The sequence below is a fragment of the Podarcis pityusensis genome, assembly GCF_964106645.2.
Source record: "Podarcis pityusensis genome assembly, chromosome: 12".
NCBI classification, from domain to species: domain Eukaryota; kingdom Metazoa; phylum Chordata; class Lepidosauria; order Squamata; family Lacertidae; genus Podarcis; species Podarcis pityusensis.
The window spans coordinates 9,700,624-9,722,684 of record NC_138037.1 but is presented as its reverse complement, the minus strand read 5'-3'; the positions used below and the strand labels follow the sequence as shown (position 1 = coordinate 9,722,684).

General features: G+C 41.5%; 2 protein-coding genes and 1 long non-coding RNA gene across 4 annotated transcripts in view; 1 reads left to right on the top strand and 2 right to left on the bottom strand.

The window, feature by feature from the left end:
* LOC308459007 (sodium channel protein type 5 subunit alpha-like) overlaps nt 1–7,373 on the bottom strand; it is a 106,246-nt gene extending 98,873 nt beyond the window's left edge. Inside the window, exon 1 of the mRNA XM_080973970.1 lies at nt 7,300–7,373. The gene's annotated coding sequence lies outside the window, so the exon portion shown is untranslated. The remainder of the gene's footprint in view (nt 1–7,299) is intronic.
* Nucleotides 54–22,061, top strand: part of TTC21A (tetratricopeptide repeat domain 21A) — a 34,737-nt gene continuing 12,729 nt past the window's right edge. For both annotated transcript variants that reach the window (XM_080973990.1, XM_080973989.1), the window contains exons 1-22: nt 54–178; nt 1,253–1,382; nt 1,724–1,837; nt 2,383–2,549; nt 3,833–3,955; nt 4,883–5,040; nt 6,053–6,137; nt 6,529–6,627; nt 6,939–7,134; nt 8,455–8,552; nt 9,723–9,920; nt 10,827–10,956; nt 12,306–12,463; nt 12,793–13,005; nt 14,296–14,534; nt 16,223–16,295; nt 16,559–16,669; nt 18,180–18,318; nt 19,370–19,476; nt 19,817–20,005; nt 20,633–20,743; nt 21,931–22,012. In XM_080973990.1, the coding sequence (XP_080830116.1) occupies nt 152–178; nt 1,253–1,382; nt 1,724–1,837; nt 2,383–2,549; nt 3,833–3,955; nt 4,883–5,040; nt 6,053–6,137; nt 6,529–6,627; nt 6,939–7,134; nt 8,455–8,552; nt 9,723–9,920; nt 10,827–10,956; nt 12,306–12,463; nt 12,793–13,005; nt 14,296–14,534; nt 16,223–16,295; nt 16,559–16,669; nt 18,180–18,318; nt 19,370–19,476; nt 19,817–20,005; nt 20,633–20,743; nt 21,931–22,012 (2,947 nt within the window). In that variant the 5' untranslated portion in view covers nt 54–151. The remainder of the gene's footprint in view (nt 179–1,252; nt 1,383–1,723; nt 1,838–2,382; nt 2,550–3,832; nt 3,956–4,882; nt 5,041–6,052; nt 6,138–6,528; nt 6,628–6,938; nt 7,135–8,454; nt 8,553–9,722; nt 9,921–10,826; nt 10,957–12,305; nt 12,464–12,792; nt 13,006–14,295; nt 14,535–16,222; nt 16,296–16,558; nt 16,670–18,179; nt 18,319–19,369; nt 19,477–19,816; nt 20,006–20,632; nt 20,744–21,930; nt 22,013–22,061) is intronic.
* Nucleotides 18,705–19,391, bottom strand: LOC308459184. The gene is made up of 2 exons (XR_013977866.1): nt 19,252–19,391; nt 18,705–18,872 (listed from the first exon to the last, which is right to left on the bottom strand). It is a non-coding gene; the product is annotated as an uncharacterized lncRNA (long non-coding RNA).

The window sequence follows — 22,061 nt, the reverse complement described above, 5'->3', positions numbered from 1 at the left end:
CGGGGAGCGGGAAGGGGCGTGACCGCAGGTAACCACGCACGCCGGGCGGCGGTTGGCTGCTCTAGGTGCTCGTCTTGAGAAGGGAAGGCGGCGCGTGCCGTTGTGGCGGTTGGCGTTTCGAACGTTGCCCAGGCGGTTGCTGTCGGCGGCCATGGCTGACGAAGACCCTCAGGCCCTGGTACTCCCTTTCCCATCCCAAAGGGAGAGAACTCGCCTCACGGCTTGGCTGCGGCTGGTGCCAGGCCCCGTTATGAATTCGTGGGAGGTTTAAAATCCTGCCTTTCCTGTAGACGGCTCGCCAAATGGCTCTCACGCGGACTTTCGCCCGCCCCGACCCCTCCTTTGCTGTGCCTTGCCTACCTCACAGGGTTGTTGTGAAGAGAAAGCGGAGAGGGCGCACTGCGTACACCATGCGCTGCCCTGTATCCATTGTGCTGAGCCTCCCCACCTGAGCGGGGCGAGATTCCAGCGGTCCAAGGCGAATGCCCAGGGTCTGGGTTCCTTGGCCTGTGGGGCAGCGGAGACTGCGGTGTCTTTATGATACACCGTTTATTGGCACACATATACATCCTGATCCTGCGACAGAAAGGTCTTGCTCCTCCCATAGCCACCACCTTAGCAGAAACCAACCATGAGACCCCCGAGTATAGGGCGGTGTGTTCAATTAGTAACAATAATTAACCAGAAGCTGCAGTTAGTGCAGAATGTTGCACTGCGATTGCTGAAAGGAGTGAGACCTTGCCAGTATATAACATTTGTGCTCGGAGATCTGCATTGGCTGTCAATTTTCTACAGGGTCAGGACTATTAATATATAATGCCCATAATAACTTGAAACCTGTGAGATCACCTTATATTTGCCTTCTCAACCACTACAGTCTGGGGAACTAGCACTGTTACAGGTGCCACATAATACCCATTCCACATCTGTAATAAATCATCATTTTAGTGTGGCTGTACCTACACGTTGGAACCCCCTGCCTATTGATACTGGGCAGGTGCCTTCACTGTACACTTTAGCACATACTAAACATATTTGTTTGGGCAAGCCTGCCCAGTTACCTAGAATGCTGGTGTGTTTTTAGTTTATTGCTGGTTTTAATTTTTTGAAAGCTTTAATTGTTTACTAATAATGTTATTGTTTTATTCTTTTTCTAAACTGCTTTGAGGAATTTTACAAAACTGGTATATAATTTTTATGAAATGCATAATAAGCAAGCAAGCAATGATTTTCTCTTTCTCTCCCCCTCAAGGCTAAAATTCTATACTATGCTCAAGAAAAATACTTCAACTATGTTGTTCAAGTGACAAACATTGAACTGGCAAAACATGCTAATGATCCAGTGCTGTTGTTTTTCAAGGGTTTTGGAACATTGCTTCTTGGTAAATACTTTAAATCAATAAACTTTGAAAGTGCATCTTTCTAGAAACAAAATACAATGTAAAAGCCTAATTGAGCTAAATGAGGGTGTTTTTTTAATGCATCTGAGTTCTGCATACCGAGGTAACTTGAGAACTGGAAAGTTTTAAAAAAGATGAAACCTGAGCATATCAAAGGCTAGGAAACACTAAGTTTCACATTAGGAACTCACCCCAGACTGAGGTGTGGAAGTGAAAACAGAAAGCGCACCATGCTTGCATATCTCTGGTATTGTTTTACCATTCTCATAACCCACCATAAAAATCTGGCACTCCCATGAGTCAATTGTATTACATCCTTGCAGGCCGAATTCAAGAAGGCATTGTACTACTAGAGAATGCCCGGAAGCGCCATGTAGATGTTTCCTTATGTTGCCTCCTGGGTCTCATTTATGCGCACAAAAGATGTGAAAATGTTGGTAAGTTCTGTGCTATTAAATACATTTTGTGCCATTCATCACAAGTTGTCAGAAATGAGAGATTCGGTGTTTACAATAACAGTATTAAAATCAATCAAACAAAAATTGAGGGCAGGGGTAATGTAAAAAAATAAATAAATCAAAAAGAGGGTATGATCCTGCCATCTTGAGTATGGAAGGTTGGCAGAAGACACAAGTCCAGGAAAGAAATGTAAAACTTCAGTGCACAGTTTTGCTAGTTACACTTAAAATTAACTACACTTTGGGAATAACAACCAAGACCTAGAGTTTTAGAAGTTCCGTCAGTTTCAAATGCAATTTGACTTAAACAGTTTTCACATTTAGAACATAACATGAAAAAAGACTTGCAATTCTCTAAGTATTTCATACCTTGCACACTTCATGATGTAACTTTCCTCCCCAAATTGTTTTCCTTGAATCAGCCCTAGGAGCTTATTTGTTGGCGTATCTTGTGTGATACGTGAAAACCAGACAAGTGGATAACAAGGGTAGCATATACCACTACCCGTCCTGTTTACTTTCAGATACTTCTGCTCTTTTGGACTTGGAAACCAAATTAAAGGAAGCGCGGAAGACGGCCGGAAGTAATGCATTGTATTATGCTGGAATGTTTCTGTGGCTCCTGAATAAAAATGATAAAGCAAAGGAGTATGTTGACAGAATGCTGAAAGTGTCTAATGGAGCAAGAGAGGTAAAGTGATCAGGCTATTCACTGAACATTGAAATGTGCCAGACCTATTCAATACTTCATAGAATGTAAGCCAGAAAAGCATAGTTATAACCTTGCAAGTGTCATCCTTGTTCAAAGACAGCCTTCCTCATGCATTGCCCTTCTGGATCAGAAGGACTCAAGCACACAAAAAGGAGCTGGGAGCAGGGAGATATCTGCATCCAGCACTCAAGGTTGTATGCATAGTCACCCTGGAATGTGTACCGACTACCAAACAGATGGTAAACATTGTCAGTTCTGACAGCACCAAACTGTCAGCACTTCTGTTTCAGGAAGGCCAGAGAGTGACTCTAGACATCTCCTTCACCCTTCCCACTGTGACAGATGTTCAGTGCTGGCAAAGCTGACAGTGCCAACCATCTGTTCAGTTGAGGAAGTCAGCTGAAATATATGTGATCGGCCTTCTGAACTGGGGCCAGTGTACTACCTAATCTTCACTGTGTTTCTCATTGCTTATTATGAAATCAGACCTGTTCTTTCACATCAACGTGAATCAGTCGATAAACTGCATTATCTTATAAACGTATACACAGCAGTAATTCCCAGTGAGTTAAATGCAAGCTCCCTGGTAAGTGTGCAGAGGAGGATAACAACTTGGTACTTCCATGTTTTCATACCAGGTCCTTCATTCTTAAAAAATCTTAACTATCATCACCCTAGTTTAACTAGACAGCTCATGATTGAACTGAAAGTGATGAAGCCAAATCTCACAAAGTGGATTTCTCCACTTTGGTACAAATGCAAATTAAATTAAAATTGGTTTTGTTTGTTAAATGAAAGCACCCCTTTTTCTACTTAGCTTTGAAAGGGGTTGGGAAATTTCATGGAGTTATCAACCTTTTATCAATGGTTATCACCCGGCTGTAAAAGCTAAATGAAACATTAAAGTTCATAAAGACTGGGAACATACAGGTGGTGAATGCAGTTGCTTATGGACTTCCCAGAGTTTTTGACTAGCCCAGAATGCTACTTCAGAGTAGCCCTTGATCTGATCCAACAGGGCACTTTGTGATGTGAATTGTCTTGGCGGAAGGATGGTATTTGTTCTTAGTTATATTTTATCAGAAAACACCAGTGTCCTAAGGTTTCTTATATATTTGGTTTCTAATTGCGTTTAACTTTTGTATCTGAAAAAAGCAATTGTATGTGAACTATTAAATTGACATTCTATTGACATACTAATGCTGTAATTGAAGAGTTTCATTACTTTGCTGAGGAGGTGTTTGTTTTTTCCACCTCTGCAGGGACTAGTTTTGAAAGGATGGATATATGTTACTAGTGACAAAGCTCATGCTGCAAAGAAGGCTATAAAATATTTGGATGAAGGGATTCAAGACAATACAGAAATATTTGGGATGATGGGAAAGGTAGATAATTTACTTTTAGCTTTGCTATCATTCTCTCTCCTTTTAGACAGGATAACCAAGTGGTTAGAACTATATCCCTGGAGGCTGAAACCTTGGGGTACTGCAAATCCAACTCCAAAATCCTTTAACTTGATCCTATGCAGAGCTAGCTGCACTGAAGCCCATTGAAATCAGTGGTAATATCTGTCACTAACTCTATGTCAGATTGCCTGGATATATCCTACAAAGCCAAATTTAGGAGGTTTGGTCTGAGTAGAACAGAGATGACCAAATGTCATTTGATTATATATTTGCTTGTTTATTTAAAAGACTTTAGATCACTCTTTAAGCAAAGTTGCCTCTTAAAATGGTTTAGAACCATGTACAAACTCATAAACTTTCACAGTTAAAGCAGTTAAAACATATCAAATTTTAACCAAGGAACATACAAGCCAACATACCAACAAAATAACCATCTAGTTCTAAAAATATCATTTGATGAGGCCATGATGAAAAAATGGGCTGCCATTATTTTTATTAATACGCTGCCCAGAGGAGCCCAGGATGGGAAATAAGAGATAAAACAAAAACATTTTTAAAACCTCTTAAAAAAAGTTCCAATATTCTTTAAAAGGATAAAATGTGATTGACTGAAATTCCACTTCTTATTTGCCGCAGTGGTGACAGCATGTATACTCCATACTTGTTTTTTAAAAAATGAAACTTCTGCCATAGGCATCTCTCACTGGCCTTCTGACTACAAAACTGTATTGGATTGATTTTGCTGGCAAAATCCAGGATAGGTGAATGTGATGTGACTCCCTTATGAACTGGCCACAGAAAGTGGTATATATCTTGTGTTGACTGCGGTGGCATACATCCACTCAAGTGTCTCTTTCAAATCATATGTATTTTTTCTCTCCTTGCCCCCCTTCCCACTTTCTGTAGGCAAAATATTTCATGGTGCAACAGAATTACTCCGGAGCTCTGGAAATAATTAGCCAGTTAGTAGTTACTTTCCCTTTATTTACACCAGCCATTGTCATCAAGATGAGACTACATTTAGCATCACAGGACTGGGAGCAAACTGCAGAAGAAAGTAAACGGTAGGAGATGATTTTCAGCAACGGAAGAAATTGAGATGTGCCATTTCATTTGTAAACAGGTTGGTCAACCTTTGTATAGGAAGCTGCCTCTCACTATGAGTCCTGTATTCCTGACTAGCATGGTGACTTTGGAATCTCAGGCACATACTTCGTTGTGACCCTGCAGGCTGGGTATGAATCTTGAGGCATCTGCCCTTTTGAGGGATAGTGGGTGGCTTGGTTTTCCCTTAGACTCCACCAGGGGCTTATCTGCTGGCACTCAGGCTGGAACCCACTCTGAGGGCCCTTCTGGAGAATCCTCTGGAAGCAGCTTCACCAGGGAGTCTCAGGATCTTCATGGCTGGCAGCAGGAGACATATCTGCTTCTCCAAGTCTTTGGCTAATGGGAGAGATGGCAGTGGTCAGGGATGATGAGAGCTGTCAGTTAAAGCATCTGGAGGGCAGCAGTTTGGGAAGACAGGAGTCTTTCCTAGTCCTAGAGATGTCAGAGATTGAACCTGGAATGTTTTACATGCAACGCTTGTGCTCCTCCATTGACCTTTGGTTCTTTCCCTATAAAGTGGTTATTTAAAATATAATCCTAATTCTTATGGATGTTCAACATAATGGCCAGTAGGTGTCCCCAGTACCTGCACAATTACAGACTGTGCTGGCTACTGTGTTCTGGGCTTCAGCTAACATTGCCTTCCTGGTGCTCCTAAGTCTTCTAACTCTTTCCACTTTCAGCAGATGTTGATAAGTCACAAAATCCATTTTTGCCCTAAAACAATCTTTCCCACTATCCAATTTGTCTTTTAAAATTATGAGATAAATCCTGTCTTTCTAAACCTTAAACTTGTTTTCTCCTTTATCTGAGTGTGACTCTGTAGCAATAAGTATGTAGCTTTTAATTAATCATAGATTTTCTTTTGTTCAATAATAGGCATAATTGAAATTAAAATAGCATAAATAAGTCATTTATGCTATAATTTACTTTTCTCTCTTAATACTTTTGAACAAATTCTTGTTTAAGAATCCTAAGCAAGGATCCAAATGATATAGATGGACTCCAGTACATGGTTGTAAATCATCTTGCTATTACTGGGAATAAAGTTTTGGTGAGTGTTATATATTTTTTGACATTTGGAATATAAAATTGGTGTCCTAGAATTTTTAAACAAATGTAGTCTTCATGGTGCTCTTTGCCCACAATGATTTGATGGGTAGCTTATCATTAGTAATGTTGCCTTTGTGTACTCTTTATATTAAGCATATCTATACTTGAGGATATGTTTTGCTTCATAGATACTAATATGTAGCGTAATGTGAAGAATTGGACTCAAAATCCCAGATTTTGTTTTTAAAATCAAGTGCCTAACTCTTATGTTTAAAATGTGTACATAGTTTTTCACCTTTGGCTAACTCACTACTTGTTATGCCATTCAGTGTATTAGATATAAAATAAGTGGCAGTGTCTCTGATTTTAAAATATTAAACTTTTTAATGCAGGCACTGCAAATGCTTAGAGAATTTATTGTTGCTTTGGAGTTGAAGGAGCCCCAAAGATCCGAACTTCACCTTCAAAAAATCCTTGTAATCAGCAGACTGGTAAGGGCATGTTTACCACTACTATGACCTATCTTGCTTAGTAATAATTTGTTTTCTTTCCTATCTTTGGTGCCTTCCCCATTTGAAATATTGTGGGTGCCCCCCCCCAAGAAAGTCTTACAAATGTGTGGGGAAATCTAATTTACTAGCTAGCTGTATAAATTGATAATGCTTAGGGTTTTTTTCACATAATGAACAAATGTAATTATGCATTTTCAATACTTCCATCCCACCACATGGCATTTTTGATCATATATGTGCTTCATGAGCATGACATTAATTTTTTGCCCTTTAAATTATGTTCTGTTTAGTGCGGGAAGAATCAAAATATCCTCCGGGAAGTGTATGAGTTTGTTAAAGACTCAGGTAGCAACCTAGTATCTAGTAATGCACATTATGCGAATGAGTTAGGATATCTGCTAATCCTTCAAGGGTGTTGGAAGGAAGCATCTGAATGGTATGCAAAAGCCTCTGAGTTGAATGAAAACACTGCAGATTCAATGACAGGTAGGCTGTTAAGGATTTTTTCTTTTTAGTTTAATTTAGTATTTGTCTTTCTTCAACCTAATAAAATATAAACCCTTGGACCATGTGCCAACCTCAAGTCACTTTTAGGTCTGGTGCATGGAGTTACCTGGACTCTGGAGGAGTGGATACACATCTGTCATCTACTATACAGTGGTACCTCGAGTTACATATGCTTCAGGTTACATACGCTTCAGGTTACAGACTCTGTTAACCCAGAAATAGTGCTTAAGGTTAAGCACTTTGCTTCAGGATAAGAACAGAAATTGGGCTCTGGTGGCGTGGCGGCAGCAGGAGGCCCCATTAGCTAAAGTGGTGCTTCAGGTTAAGAACAGTTTCAAGTTAAGTACAAACCTCCGGAACGAATTAAGTACTTAACCTGAGGTACCACTGTATACAATAGTGACATCTGATGGGATGCTCAGTGTGTGGGGCCATATGTGTGTTGGCCTGATCATTCTTCCCCTCAAAAAAAGGGGGCATAAGAACCAATTTGTCCCCTTATTCATACAGTCTTACATGAAGATTTTTCAGATCAGATGCTATACTATGTGCATGCTGAAAGCAGAGGAGGTTATGCATTTGCTCACCCACTGTGCAAAGAAGATCCACTACCCAGAAAGATTTATGTTCTTAGACATAGACCATCTTGTTAGGACCATAGCAGTCTCTCCTGAGAATTTTCTCACTTTATAGTTTTGATGGAGAAAGACTGGAATGAGTCTCTAGCATTTAATGAAGAGCTCAGTGTGTGTAAAGAGTGTGATTCATCCAGGCAGGGACATGTGACTTGAAGCTAGTAATACGTAATTTGGCAACAACTTCTAGCTCAAGACTGCCCAAACAGTTAATAAGATTAGTGAACTGCACTGGTGGCTGGTCTGTTAGAGCAAATAGGGCTCTGCCCCACCAAGCTCAGCCAGCCCTTAGCTAACCCCCACCTGCCTACTTTCTTCCAACAAATCCAGGGAGTAGAACTGACTGACTGTCAGTTTCCTACTTCTTAGTCCCAGTGTTGCTCTCATATAACTCAACAGGTAGGAGGATGGGGTCAAAATCAGAATTAATGAAGTCCAATTGTAAGGGGCTATTTTAACTGTGACACTGCAAAAAGAAGCTGCTGCACTTTAAGGTAGCATTGGGTGCGAGGCCACAGCTCTACCCTACTCAAATTCATGATACTTTCCCAATATGACCCCTCATCCCCTTAGCGATTTACAATTTAACATTTGTGGTTGTAATTCAAAGTACATTTAATCATACTTACGAACATGTAATTTATTGCTGATATTTACTTTTCAGGATCTATATGGTGCCAGGTGCTTGGAGGGAAAATAGAAGAAGCAGAGAATCAACTGGAGTTTCTAAAGGAAGTTCAGCAGTCTACGGGAAAATCTTCAGTTAGATTACACTTATTTCCTTTGATTTCTTATGTGTATGCTTACCATGAATTGTCAAATGCAGGTGAACACCTGCCCAACCCCATGTAATTGTGTGTTTCTTCAGGCGGCGGTCACTGCAGTCTCTTCTACTGTATTTTCCACCCTGCTTAATATTGCTAGGCTCCAAAAATTTCAGAAGGGTCGGCAGCTAACAGCCCCTGGGATGAATTTGGCCAAAGAATACCACTGGTCATGTTAATCCCCACCTACCTCAGGTCACCAGTTTTATTAGATAGAAGTCTGTTCAATTGCATTCAACTCTCTTCTTGTTGGCTGTGCTCAGAAGTCCTACCATAGGGGAGATCATGTGTATAACTATTTAATAGTGCGTTTGTTCCCAGCACATCTTCAGCTTGGCACATTAGTTTGCTGAAATCCGGCATGATGTAAAGGAATGCTGGAATGCCCTAATTGGTGGGGCAGGGAATGACCTTGTTCTCATCCCTGGCTTCTTTTAGAGAAATATGCCTCTCAGCTAGTCTTCCCGGTACATTATTAGAGTTGTAATTTCCCCATAACATTTAGTGGCAAAGACATTCTCTGCTATTTTTGGATGGATACAATGCCTGCTTTGCAAACCATCAAATTGTACTCTTGTCACACAATAATTTCTGCATCTTAGGTGGCACTGTGGGCTGCTGTACAATAAAGGCATTTATGTGCATAATGATAAATCCATAAGTATATTTGCTCTTTAGCACTTTTGCATGACTTCGCCATATATTATTGTGTGGATGTAAAATATATCAGCTTCTAAGGACTGGGAAAGTGTCTATTATCGTATCTCCCTCTACAGTCTTTGCCAACCTTGATCAGAAGAACGCAGGGGTGCTTTTAATTCATTTTGAGGACCATGATTGAAACTAGTTTAACAAAGCAAGTTTAGGTGCTTCCTGACTTAAAATCCAGCCTGAGCTAATGACCTAAGCGGAAAGTGAAGGGTTGGGTGGGTCCTCTCCACACATGAAGTAGGAGAGAGATGAACCTGCCCTCCCAGTTCCCAAACCCTAGTTTATTTGTACATCTGCAGTTCTGCATATTCTCGTAGATTATCTGAAGGGAAGCTTTGGGTTGAACTTAAAACAAATCTCTTGTTCATTAAAAATTCTGTGTGCTGTTTTCTCACAGCTTCTAGCTTATCTTCAAGGTGTGATTGCTTCAAGGAAAAACAATGATCAGGCTGCCTGTGCCTTTCTCAACGAAGCTGCAGAACTTCATTGTTCTGCTTTGCATGGACTTCCTCTAAGCATTGAATACTATGAAAAGCTGAATCCCATGTTTATGATTGAAATTGTGAAAGAATATTTGGTCTTCTGTCCCAAGCAGGTAGAAACTTGAGTTTTGCACTCCCTATTTTGCTAAATAGTAGGATTTATTGGGGGTTGAAAGGTGGCAGCCTTTTACATGATGGATTTGCTTGTGAGGAGAGAGCTGGAGATTTATAGTCAGTGTTTGAAGTAGGATGTGATTGTGTGGGATGCCATCCTGCTTATTTTTCAGGTATACCTAAAATTTCCTGTTCTTGTCAGTAATTTAAAACCATTTCAGGATGCTACGCAAAGCAAGATTGTACAAACACTACAAAAGTAGACTGTACCAGAGCAGAGTTATTTGTGGAGCTGGGAGAGGCAGGCACTTGCAAAGATAGCAGTCCCGCAACAACCAAAATCCTGACCATGAGCACTGCAACCTCTCTCTATTTACCAGCACGAGGCAGGAAAACTGTGCTAGGATTCACAGAAGCACCACTTCTCTCAGTAAGCATCTTTCCCAGTCTGATGCTTGTGAGATTTCTGTTTCCTTTGCTAGCTACATTCCAGCTGCCCTGCTGTTTCTCCCCGCTTCACCCAAGCAGTTGTGGGGTGCCCAGAATTAGATTATTTATATACTACCCTTCTCACAAACCACAGGGTGGTTTATGACAAAATCAAATAAAGCTAAAAAGAATCTATAAAAAGGCACAACCCTTTAAAAACCCTTTAAAAATGACAACACAATAACTCATAATGAATCACTACATAACAATTACTGATAGCAGCAGAAGGAACTACATAAATGTTCCCATAAGCACTCAGATATATTCATAGAAATCATGTGCAATGGGTAGGCAGATTGAAGTTCATAAGTACCATGACCTCTGGGCTAGACTTGGGGATTGTTTACCAAATACATTAATTGTACTCTGTATTTTATTTTTCTGGAAAATAATGCAATTTCACTTTCTCTTTGTAGCCTCGGTTACCAGGTCAAGTCTTATCTTCACTTCTTAAGCAAGTAACTATAATTTTGAATCCACTTGTGAAAGCCACCCCTGGAATGATTGAGCCTCTTTATCTAATGGCACAGGTTAAATATTTATCAGGTAAATTGAGTTCTGAGTGTCTACTCAAGAAAAAAGTAAAAAATGCTTCTGGATTTTAGGTTGCTGGGAGTTGCTTGCAGGGAATGAGCTTTTAACGATTACTGTTGTTTCCTGCCCTTCATCTTAAGTTCCTAGGGTGGGTTACAGCAATTAAAACACAATATTACAAACAGTTTAAAAGAATTTAACTGCAACTGAATTAAGAAGTCCAAGCTTCTTATTAAGCTAAGAAGCAATAATGCTTCTGATCCTTGACTTGGGGATACAAAGATCAAAGACAAAGGGGAAGAGTCAGAGCTATACACTACACAATCCCCAAGAGAACAAAACCACATTAAAAATGAGGGGTTGGTCCAGTTCCCAACTGAGCTCACAGCTCACCTTGCACTACTGGATGGGGGATAGCACAAATCTCAATTCTCACGAACAATAAATATGAAGAAGACAGTATTTAAAAGAGCACTCAGGGTGTGAACCCATCTTTGCAATTTGCATGTCATTCCAGCTAATCTGGTATTTATGTATGCTATTTGGGTAAGGACTGTAGCTCAGTGGTAGAACATCTGCTTTGTATGCATAAGGTCTCAGGTTCAATACCTGAGGTGGAAACTCTTATCTTAAACCCTGAAGAGCTGCTGCCAGTTAGTGCAGACCAGGCTTCCTCAACCTTGGCCCTCCAGATGATTTTGGCCTACAACTCCCATGATCCCTAGCTAGCAGGACCAGTGGTCAGGGATGATGAGAACTGTAGTCTCAAAACATCTGAAGGGCCAAGGTTGAAGAAGCCTGGTGTAGACAGTACTGAGCTAGATGGACCATTGATCTGATTGGATGTACAGCAGCTTCCTATGTAAGATGCTTGTTCACCCATCAGTCATGCTCCCTCATGCTTTTGAGCAGGCTGTCTACTTTTTAAAAAAAAAAACACCATGTGTATATTTCTTTACAAACTTATCCTTTGCTTTATTAAAAACAAAACCTGTAAATGTTTAAAAACAGTTGCAAAACTGCTCCAGGAGTTGGTTGGTCATATCATAGGAACTAAGCTACCAACACACCTTTCACGGTTGTTTTTACTCGAGTTCAAACTGAAAATGCTACAGACATGCAGAACCGAGTTTTCAGATCTCAGCAGACGAAACAGTACATATTGTAATCACCATTGTTCATTACTGCTCCCAAAATATTCCATCTGTCTTCACCTTAACCACACTGAATAGCATGGGATCAAGTTAGTAAACTGTTGTGCTTGCTCAGGAAGGCCTACATAAGATTAAGTAAAGTATAACTTGGTTTTTGTAAAAAAATGGCATGTTGAGAGCAAAACAACATGTTAGGCTATTTTGCAGGAGAACTAGAAACTGCCCAGGGTACTCTGCAGCGTTGTTTAGAATTGGATCCGACATCAACAGATGCCAATCTTCTTATGGCCCAGATCCACCTCTCTCAAGGAAACATCAAAGAATGTGTCCACTCACTTGAAATAGGAGTCAGCTACAATTTTCAGGTAAGATGGAGCCCAAAAGGAACAATGTAAATGCTTGTGAGAACAGTCTTTCCCTTTTCTCTGGCCTTGCCTGTGGGTCTGCTTGTGAGTACCAAGCTTACAAGCCTTTTCCTTGTTACTCTACATGCATGTGACCATCTCACATGCAATTTTAGGATGAAGTTTTATTATTTATGTTTTATGTATGAATTATTTATGTTTTATTTATTATTTATGTTTTATTTATCTATTTTAGTTTTATTTATGAAGCAATTTTAGGATGAAAAAATTTAGGATGAAGTTTGCATTGGATGTTCTTACTAATGTCACTTTTTTCATATTTTGGGCAGCTTCGTGATTCTCCATGGTATCACTTCATCAGGGCTAGAGCACTGAATAAAGCTGGAGAGTATCCTGAAGCCATAAAAGTCTTAAAAATGCTTATCAGTTTACCGCAAATGAAAGGGGAAGCTAAGAAAGGCCAGGGCCCCCGTATAGTTATAAGTGAACAAGTCTCCATCTATCTGGAACTCGCTGAAGCTCTTCGATTCAATGGGGAACTGGTAAGAAGTTCTATATATTATCTGCTCAGTAAATGCAATGTCTAATATTTTTAAAGGAAGCAAGACCCTCTGGGGTAAAGAGCAAACCTGATGAACTCACTCAATTTAAAAGTAAACTGGTCAAAAATAAACTGGAGAAACTAGCAATTACATAACTTCAGATGTTCTTTTATGTTCTTTGAAGGGAAGATTATTGGAAATGATTTCTGCTAGATGTTGAATCAGATCCTGCAGTTTTATTCAAAACCTAATGGGCTTATCTGTCCTGAGCCCATTCACTGGTAGCAGATTCAGGACACAATGGGAAGGACTTGCGTCAGGCAGTTCATTATACCATTGTCTTTTGGAACTCCCATTTCAAAAAGGCAGCAATTTAGATAGAACCATAGAATTGCAGATTGCTACAGTGCAGGAGATGGGACGCGGGTGGCGCTGTGGGTTAAACCACGGAGCCTAAGGCTTGCCAATCAGAAGGTCGGCGGTTCGAATCCCTGCGATGGGGTGAGCTCCCGTTGCTCGGTCCCTGCTCCTGCCAACCTAGCAGTGCAAAAGAACGCAGTGCAAGTAGATAAATAGGTACCGCTCCGGCGGGAAGGTAAATGGCGTTTCCGTGCATTGCTCTGGTTCGCCAGAAATGGCTTAGTCATGCTGGCCACATGACCCGGAAGCTGTATGCTGGCTCCCACGGCCCATAAAGTGAGATGAGCGCCGCAACCCCAGAGTTGTCCGCGACTGCACCTAACAGTTAGGGGTCCCTTTACCTTTACAATGCAGGAATCTCAACTAAAGCATCCATGACAGGTAGCCATCCAATCTCTGCTTAAAAACCTCCAATGAAGGAGAGTCCACCATCATGCGAGAGAGTCACATGATTTCTTTCTGAATATTTGAATCTTTGTTCATGGGACTCAAATAGATCAGTAATTTGCCTTGTATTAGGGGAAAGCATATAAGGAATACAATGATTAAAATAATAGGTAAAAGCTGAGGTTTGAACCAGGAAGTCTCCAGTTCAAATTTTGCCTTTCATGAACTCGCTCACCAAACCACTCTCAGCTTCAGTTCTCTGCAATATGGTGACAGTAATACTGATTTGCTTTACAGAGCTGTTATAAAGTTGACTGAGATTAATGTATATGGAGGGTTTTGAGTGTTCAAAAACTGCTATATAAATGTTAATTCCTATTATTATTATTATTATTATTATTATTAGCAGCAGCAGTAGCATTACCTTTTCTATGTAGCATTTAAGTTTTTGAAGAATTTCCATGTATTGTTTTAACATTCTAGCATGAAGCTACTAAGATAATGCAAGATGCCATTATTGAATTTAATGGGACATCAGAAGAAACCCGCGTCATGGTTGCTAATGTAGATTTGGCTCTCAGCAAAGGGGAAGTTGATTCAGCCCTAACTATGCTGAGGAATGTCACACCATGCCAGCCGTATTACACTGAGGTTAAGGAAAAAATGGCTCAGATATACCTTCAAGTTCGAAAGGATAAGAGACTGTATATTGGATGCTATTGGTAATGTTAATTTTGCTTTTTGCAAGTATTCTTTTTCATATTTTGCTTGAGGGGCAGGAATGAATCCAGAGCATTAGGGCAAGGATTATTTGAGAGACTATCAGAACCTTTTAGAACAGAGGTGCCTAACCTTTGCAGTTCAAGGCCTGCAAAGTTAGCCACTGCTCTGAGGATCACATGCCAGTGATGGGCATGGCTAATACACACAGACCACATTCACTCAGACAGCCCCACAGCCTCATCCTTCTTTCAAACAGTAGTGTAGCAGGGGGCGATTCTTCCCCATCAAACCACTGTGTTGGGAGGACAGATTTTCCTTCTCCAAGTACAGCACTGTGATACAGACCCTCCAAGTATCCCTATTTTCCAGTGACATCCTGATTTAGAGAAGCCATCCCAGTTTCTGATTTGATCCCGGAATGTCCTGCTTTTCCTTAGATCATCCCTATTTTCACTGGAGAAATGTTGGAGGGTATGGAGTTATCTGACCCTCAAGCTGTCTGAAGGCATTCCTGTATAGGAACGGTTTTAAAAAATGTTTTATTATGTTTTTTTATATATGTTGGAAGCCACCCAGAGTGGCTGGGACAACCCAGTCAGATGGTTTGGGTACAAAGAGTAAAATTATCACTATGGAATGGGACATCCCTGTTTTCAGCAGAGAATTGTTGGAGAGTATTTGTGATGAAGAGGAAAAACATCTGTTCTTCAGGCAAACCTCTATTCCTAACACAGCAATGTATTGGGGAGGAAAGCCCTCATCTACTTACCTTTCAGAGATTCCTTCTTCTGATTCAGCACCATTGCTAGGAGCTCTTAGCACTCGGGAAACGGGAATATGTGCTTTTTTACTCTTAAAATATCTTACTTTATTGGATGATCACTGGTTCTAGTATTACTAAAGAGGAAGAAAAGATTATCTCTACCTACTTTCTCCAAACCATGTGTAATTTTATACCCCTCTATCATTTTTTGTTTTATTTTATAAATTTTATACACTGCTTGATTGTAAATAAAACACACACCCTCAAAGCAGTTTACAAAAAGGTAAAACAATAAAATAAAGAAAAATATGTATAAAATGTATTCAAAAGTAAAAACACTAAAGCAGTTTAAAATTCACCTCAACTTTGTTAGCATCTGAGTAGACTTCTCAAAACAAGAATGTTTTTAGCTTGTGCCGAACAGAGTACAGTGCCTTTATCATATACCCATCTTCATTCCCCCCCCCTCAAAACTACAAAGCCCCAAATGTTGGAACATCTCAAAGGGGAGATGTTGCAGCCCTTTGATCATTTTTGTATGACCTTAAACATAACACTTTCCCCCAGAGTCAGTTCACATATTCAGCAGACAGTCATCAAGTGTAGAGAAGTGGAATTATGCATATGCAGGTATGAATGAGGCTTTAATGTACTATAAGTGGAGCACCAGTTGCTCACTTCCTCAGGATGTGGTGCAAAGTGACCTCGCATATATCTGATCCTGCAAACACAGGTTATGTTTGAAGGGTAATTTACTGGCTTTATTCTGGTGTTTGGGGGTTCATAATCTGTAGCTGTATCCATTTTAGGGACTATTACAGTTAAGGCTGCTATGCCAATTTAAAAGTTTGAAGCTTCAAAATCATTTTGTGTATACTGAGTCTGTTTGTCATTTCTTAAATGACATTCCATTTTTTTATCTAGTGAGTTGTGTGAAAATATGCCAAGTCCTCATACAAGCCTTCTCTTGGGGGATGCCTACATGAATATTCAAGAGGTTAGTGAAGAGTGATAAAATGCAAATTTCATACCTAAAAAAACTAAAATGCTACCCCAACTCCCAAATGAAATTGAAACTAAGACTGTAGTCCTGTGCATTTTTACTTGACAGTTATACCTGTTGAACTCAGTAGGCCTGACTTGCAAGTAAACATGCATAGGATCAATCTACTCATCACTGAAGAACACCAAACAAAAACTCCAAAAATAACTATATTAATATTACAAAAATAACTGCAATTTTTCTGTCACTTATTATAGCCTGAGAAAGCTTTGGAAGTTTATGAAGCAGCTCAGAAGAAGAATCCTTTGGATGCAACAGTAGCAAGGAAAATTGGGAAAGCTTTCGTGTCCACCCATCAGTATAACAAGGTTGAGAAATAGATACCGTATTTTTCGTTCTATAGGACGCACCGGCCCATAGGACGCACCTCGTTTTTTGGGGGGGGGGGGATGAATAAAAAAAATTATCCCCCCCCCAGCTGCCGCCCCAAGCCTCGCGTGCTTCGGGCTGCAGGCTACCGCCCCAAGCCTCGCGCGCTCGGCGGGACCTCCCACCGGGCGCGCGAGGCTTGCAGACACTCGCCCGAAGCACGGGGAGTCCTCCGGAGGGCTCCCCGTGCTTCGGGCGACAGGCTGCCGCCCCAAGCCTTGCGCGCTCGGCGGGACCTCCTGCCGGGCGCGCAAGGCTTGCAGACACTCGCCCGAAGCACGGGGAGCCCTCCGGAGGGCTCCCCGTGCTTCGGGCGACAGGCTGCCGCCCCAAGCCTTGCGCGCTCGGCGGGACCTCCTGCCGGGCGCGCAAGGCTTGCGGACACTCGCCCGAAGCACGGGGAGCCCTCCGGAGGGCTCCCCGTGCTTCGGGCGACAGGCTGCCGCCCCAAGCCTTGCGCGCTCGGTGGGACCTCCTGCCGGGCGCGCAAGGCTTGCAGACACTCGCCCGAAGCACGGGGAGCCCTCCGGAGGGCTCCCCGTGCTTCGGGCGACAGGCTGCTGCCCCAAGCCTCGCGCGCTCGGCGGGACCTCCTGCCGGGCGCGCAAGGCTTGCTGACACTCGCCGGGGCTGCAGGCTGCTGCCTGCAAGCCTTGTGAGCCCGCGGGAACTCCCACCGGGCTTGCAAGGCTTGCGGATAGCTTCCTGAAGCCTGGAGAGCGAGAGGGGTCGGTGCGCACCGATGCCTCTCGCTCTCCAGGCTTCAGCGAAAGCCTGCATTCGCTCCATAGGACGCACACACATTTCCCCTTCATTTTTGGAGGGGAAAAAGTGCGTCCTATGGAGCGAAAAATACGGTAGTTCTTTTTGCTAAAAATTGTTCAGGTCCAAGCCAGGGAAGCAAGCAGCCTGCTGTCTTCTCTTGATCCGTCCAATGAATAGAGTTTTTACAGCAGTCTGTATTCAGATGTGTATTTTGAGACATGGCCTGGGATCAGTCTGCTTGGTTTCGGAGTTCCAAGGTGCCAAATAAGGAATTTATACATTGATTCAACTATGTGTGTGTATCCCAGGAGACAACTGGGGATGTCTACTCAGTTTCAAAAGAAAAGAAAAAATAGATCTAAGCTACACAAACACAAGAATTTGGTATAGCTCTTACTGGGCTTTGTCACATCAGGCTAGTGGTTGGTGGCTGTGTGTTTGAATGCTTCCCCATTTTAAAAATCCTATCAGGGAGATGTATTTTAACCTAGCCCTCTCCCTGATATTATTTTTTCCCCCCATGCAGGAAGTTTTTCTTACATTGGAGAACATTAAATCTGCAGCAGAATGTAACAAACCAGTATAAGCAGCACAGCTCTAAGACTTGCAAATATCACAAAATATGTGTTTCATTTGTAACTCATAGCTGAAGTTAATCTGTTCACATGTACTAATTTATTTCAGGCTGTCAATTACTATGAAGTTGCTCTAAAAATGAGTGAGCAGGACTTCTTGTGCCATGATCTTGCCGATCTCCTGTTGAAGCTCAAAAAATTTGGCAAAGCAGAGAAAGTTCTAAACCAAGCACTAGATCATGACCCTGGTAACGTCTCTCTCTCTTTTGGGAATCTTCCACTGGAGCTTTCATCTTGACTTAAAGCATAAACGTATTTTCTGCATGCCTAGACATTTGGAGAGGAACAGCCCCAGCGAAATGACACCCTAGTGCTGTCACATTGAAAGATCCTGATTGGCCACTTGTTTATGACCAGATATTAAACAATCCTACTGTTTGCAGAGCAGTGTGTTGACACTTGTTCCACAAGGGATGAATAATAATTCATGTCACTGTGTGTGGTATTACTCCTTTTTGGGTATGCCTGACACCAGTCAAATGCTAATGATGCAAGTATCCTCTAGAGAGAACACACCATTTGAATGGCAATGCCCATCAACTTTGTGGGGGCAGCCCCCTCAAATATTTTATTGGGGGGCAAAGACTCCTCAGCCCCTAGGAGTTGGCTCCTATGTTCCAAGGCAATATCAGTTCAGCTTCCTAAGTTCTCACCAGTTCTTTCAGCACATCTGTACAAAATTACTTGTCCAGCCCTTAAACCATAACAATTCCAGTAAAATGTTTTTCTTTCTAGCTACTACCTAGGAGTAAGGTAAAGGTAAAGGTACCCCTGCCCGTACGGGCCAGTCTTGACAGACTCTAGGGTTGTGCGCTCATCTCACTCTAGAGGCCGGAAGCCAGCGCTGTCCGCAGACACTTCCGGGTCATGTGGCCAGCGTGACGAAGCTGCTCTGGCGAGCCAGCACCAGCGCAGCACACGGAACGCCGTTTACCTTCCCGCTAGAAAGCGGTACCTATTTATCTACTTGCACTTAACTGTGCTTTCGAACTGCTAGGTGGGCAGGAGCTGGGACCGAACGACGGGAGCTCACCCCGCCGCGGGGATTCGAACCGCCGACCATGCGATCAGCAAGTCCTAGGCGCTGAGGTTTTACCCACAGCGCCACCCGCGTTCCTTACCTAGGAGTATTGTTGGTCATTAAACTTTTGCACTGCAGAAAAATCATAGCCAGTGTTTTACTGATGGTCGAAACACCATACTGGTATAAAATAATGATTGCTTTGTTTAATTTTGCAGTTGATGATCTGCCATCAATGAAGAAGGATGTTAGGAACCTGATGTTACTAGCAAAGATTTGTGAGACAACTAAAAGAGGAGAAGTTGTTCTGGATACTCTGAACATGGTAGAAAACCAATGTTGTATAAGCCTCATGTACTCCTGGGGATGATTCTAAAGTTGTTTCTGAAATAAATATAAATAATAAATAGACTTGGGTTTTTAACCCAAGTTTGAATTAAGTAGAAACTTTTTATACTAATTAACTAATTCTAATACAGTTTAAAGACTGTGTAACTTACAGTATACTTCAGATACAGAAGTAGACCAACTGGAAGGAAGTAGTACAAAGCACTAAATAGAATGCTTATTCAGCAGTCCTCATTCTTGTATACAATATCTAATAAAGATGCTAGGATAGGTATACCCCACAATGCCTTCACTTGGTATATTTGTTCATTTTTAAGGCATATGACATCCAGCAAAGGATACTGAAGCGTGTCCGTGTAGAGCAGCCTGAATTGATTCCTTCCCAGAAACAGGTGTTGTTAATGATCTGTGTACAGTTTGCCAAGTTCTACCAAGCAGAGAAGGAATATGAAAAAGCTTTGAAGTACTACACGGAAGCTCTATCCTGCGTTCCAACTGATAGTAAGGTAAACATGATCTTCAGTCTCCAACTGAAAGGAATGCAAAGGAATGTCTGTACTAAGGTTGAGTAAAACGTTCCCTACCCAGCCTTTCTGGTTGTTGGGATTATTGCAATAAACAAATGTTTGATTCATTTCATTCTGCATGCTCCAGATCATTTATCTATGCCTCAACTTTCAAAGAGACTAGGATTCATCTTGTTATTTATTAAATGTATTGGTTGCTTTTTCTTGCCAAAGGCAACTCAAAGCAATTTACAACAAAGTCCTAGTGTGTGTATTCAAAACATGTTAGTGGATCAAACAGGGAAAATGGATTACGTAGGACTGAAGGTGCAAATTCTAAAGTGAGGCCTAAGCCTTCAGACCCTAGTCCAGTCCCTCCAGTGACCACCCAGAGAGTGTCAGATGTTGGGGGCATTGGCAAATGGGCTGATACTGGCATGCTGAGGCCCACTGATGCCGATCACCAGTTATCTGTCCTTCATTTTTTTATTTAAAAAACCCATTTTATAGACAGGGAGTGAGTTCTATGGAATGAGGACTACAAACATCTGCCACAAAGATCATTACCAAAATGATCATTACCAAAGATCCATTGCTGCTTAAAATACTTTTCCATTTTATTTTCAGATAATGTTGGAATTAGCTCAGCTGTATTTGATGCAAGAAGATACAGAGCAGTGTGAGCATTATTGTACTCTCCTGCTTCAAGATGACGAGAGTAATGAAATTGGAACAATGGTAAACACTGTTATTCTTTCTTCCACTAAACTTAAGCTTTGCTGGTGTACTGTATATCTTTATGAGCCACCAGGTAGGAGGGGTTTTGAAAAGCTTCTGAAGTAAAGCCCAACTGTTTCTACACACCTATGCAACTGTGTGGAAGGGATAGGAGGATTCACATTAAACTACACAATTTTGACTAACATATTAGTGACACAGAGCATGCTCAAACATTGTGATGTCTTTCAGATACCAAACAGTGCTTCCCCTTCCTGGATACTGCACCTCATGCATCTATTACAGGTGCTTTAAAGAGCAGAAGGAGCTATTTTATATCAGAGTTTGCTTTGGGAAAGGCCTTTAACAGTGCAGGGAACCACTACTGAAGAAAATCGCTGCCTAAAGAGATATTTAATTTTTTGTATTGTCCCTCATGTATGAAAACGGTGGGTCAGAGAAGACTTATTGGTGGGTTGCCAATCAGCAGCTAAGGATGGAGATTGCAGATGGAGTTATAGAAATACACTTTCAGATCATAAGGGCGATGAGTGGGGAAGAAGAAATTAATGCATACAGACAAGCATAAACAAACATGGTCAAGTCTGTCACACATATGCATGGGAACGTAGGGCCTTTGTAAACACGATGAACTACTGTACTTACTTTGATAGCATATGTGTTGGGGGAAAAATACAAACCACATAGAATCATAGACTTGTAGAATTGGAAGGGACCCTGCGTATCATCTAGTCCAACCAAATATGCAGCTGCCTCATATGGGGACAGAACCAGCAACCTTGGCATTTTGAGCACTGTGCTCTAAACAACTGAGCTATTTCATGTTTTGTGACAACATTCATATTTTCCTGGGTATGTTGTGCATGCATGCTATGTGTATAAGCAGTGAAATATGTGTATAAGCAGTGGAACCTGTCACATGTGAATGTGTATGGTTTTCACTTGTTTTACAGTCGAGAAGTGCTGTCCATGTAAGAAATTGATCACATTTGAATCATCCCTCAATCCCTTGAATCACCCTGATACTAACACAGGGCTAAGATTAGGAGTCCTCATTGTTCCATCTCCATCCTGGAAGGCTGGATTTTCATAAACGTATTTATGACTTGTGAAAAGTCAAAAATCTGGCCCTTTCTGAAGCATTGATACCATTTGGTCTGAGTGTGAAATAGCTGTTTCTTTTCTAGATGATGGCCAACCTTATGTTCAGAAAAGAGGCATACGAAGAAGCTATAAGTCTGTACCGGAATGTTCTGGAGAAATCTCCAGGTATTTTGTAGCATTTATATACTGGAGGGGGTTTTTTTTGGGGGGGGGC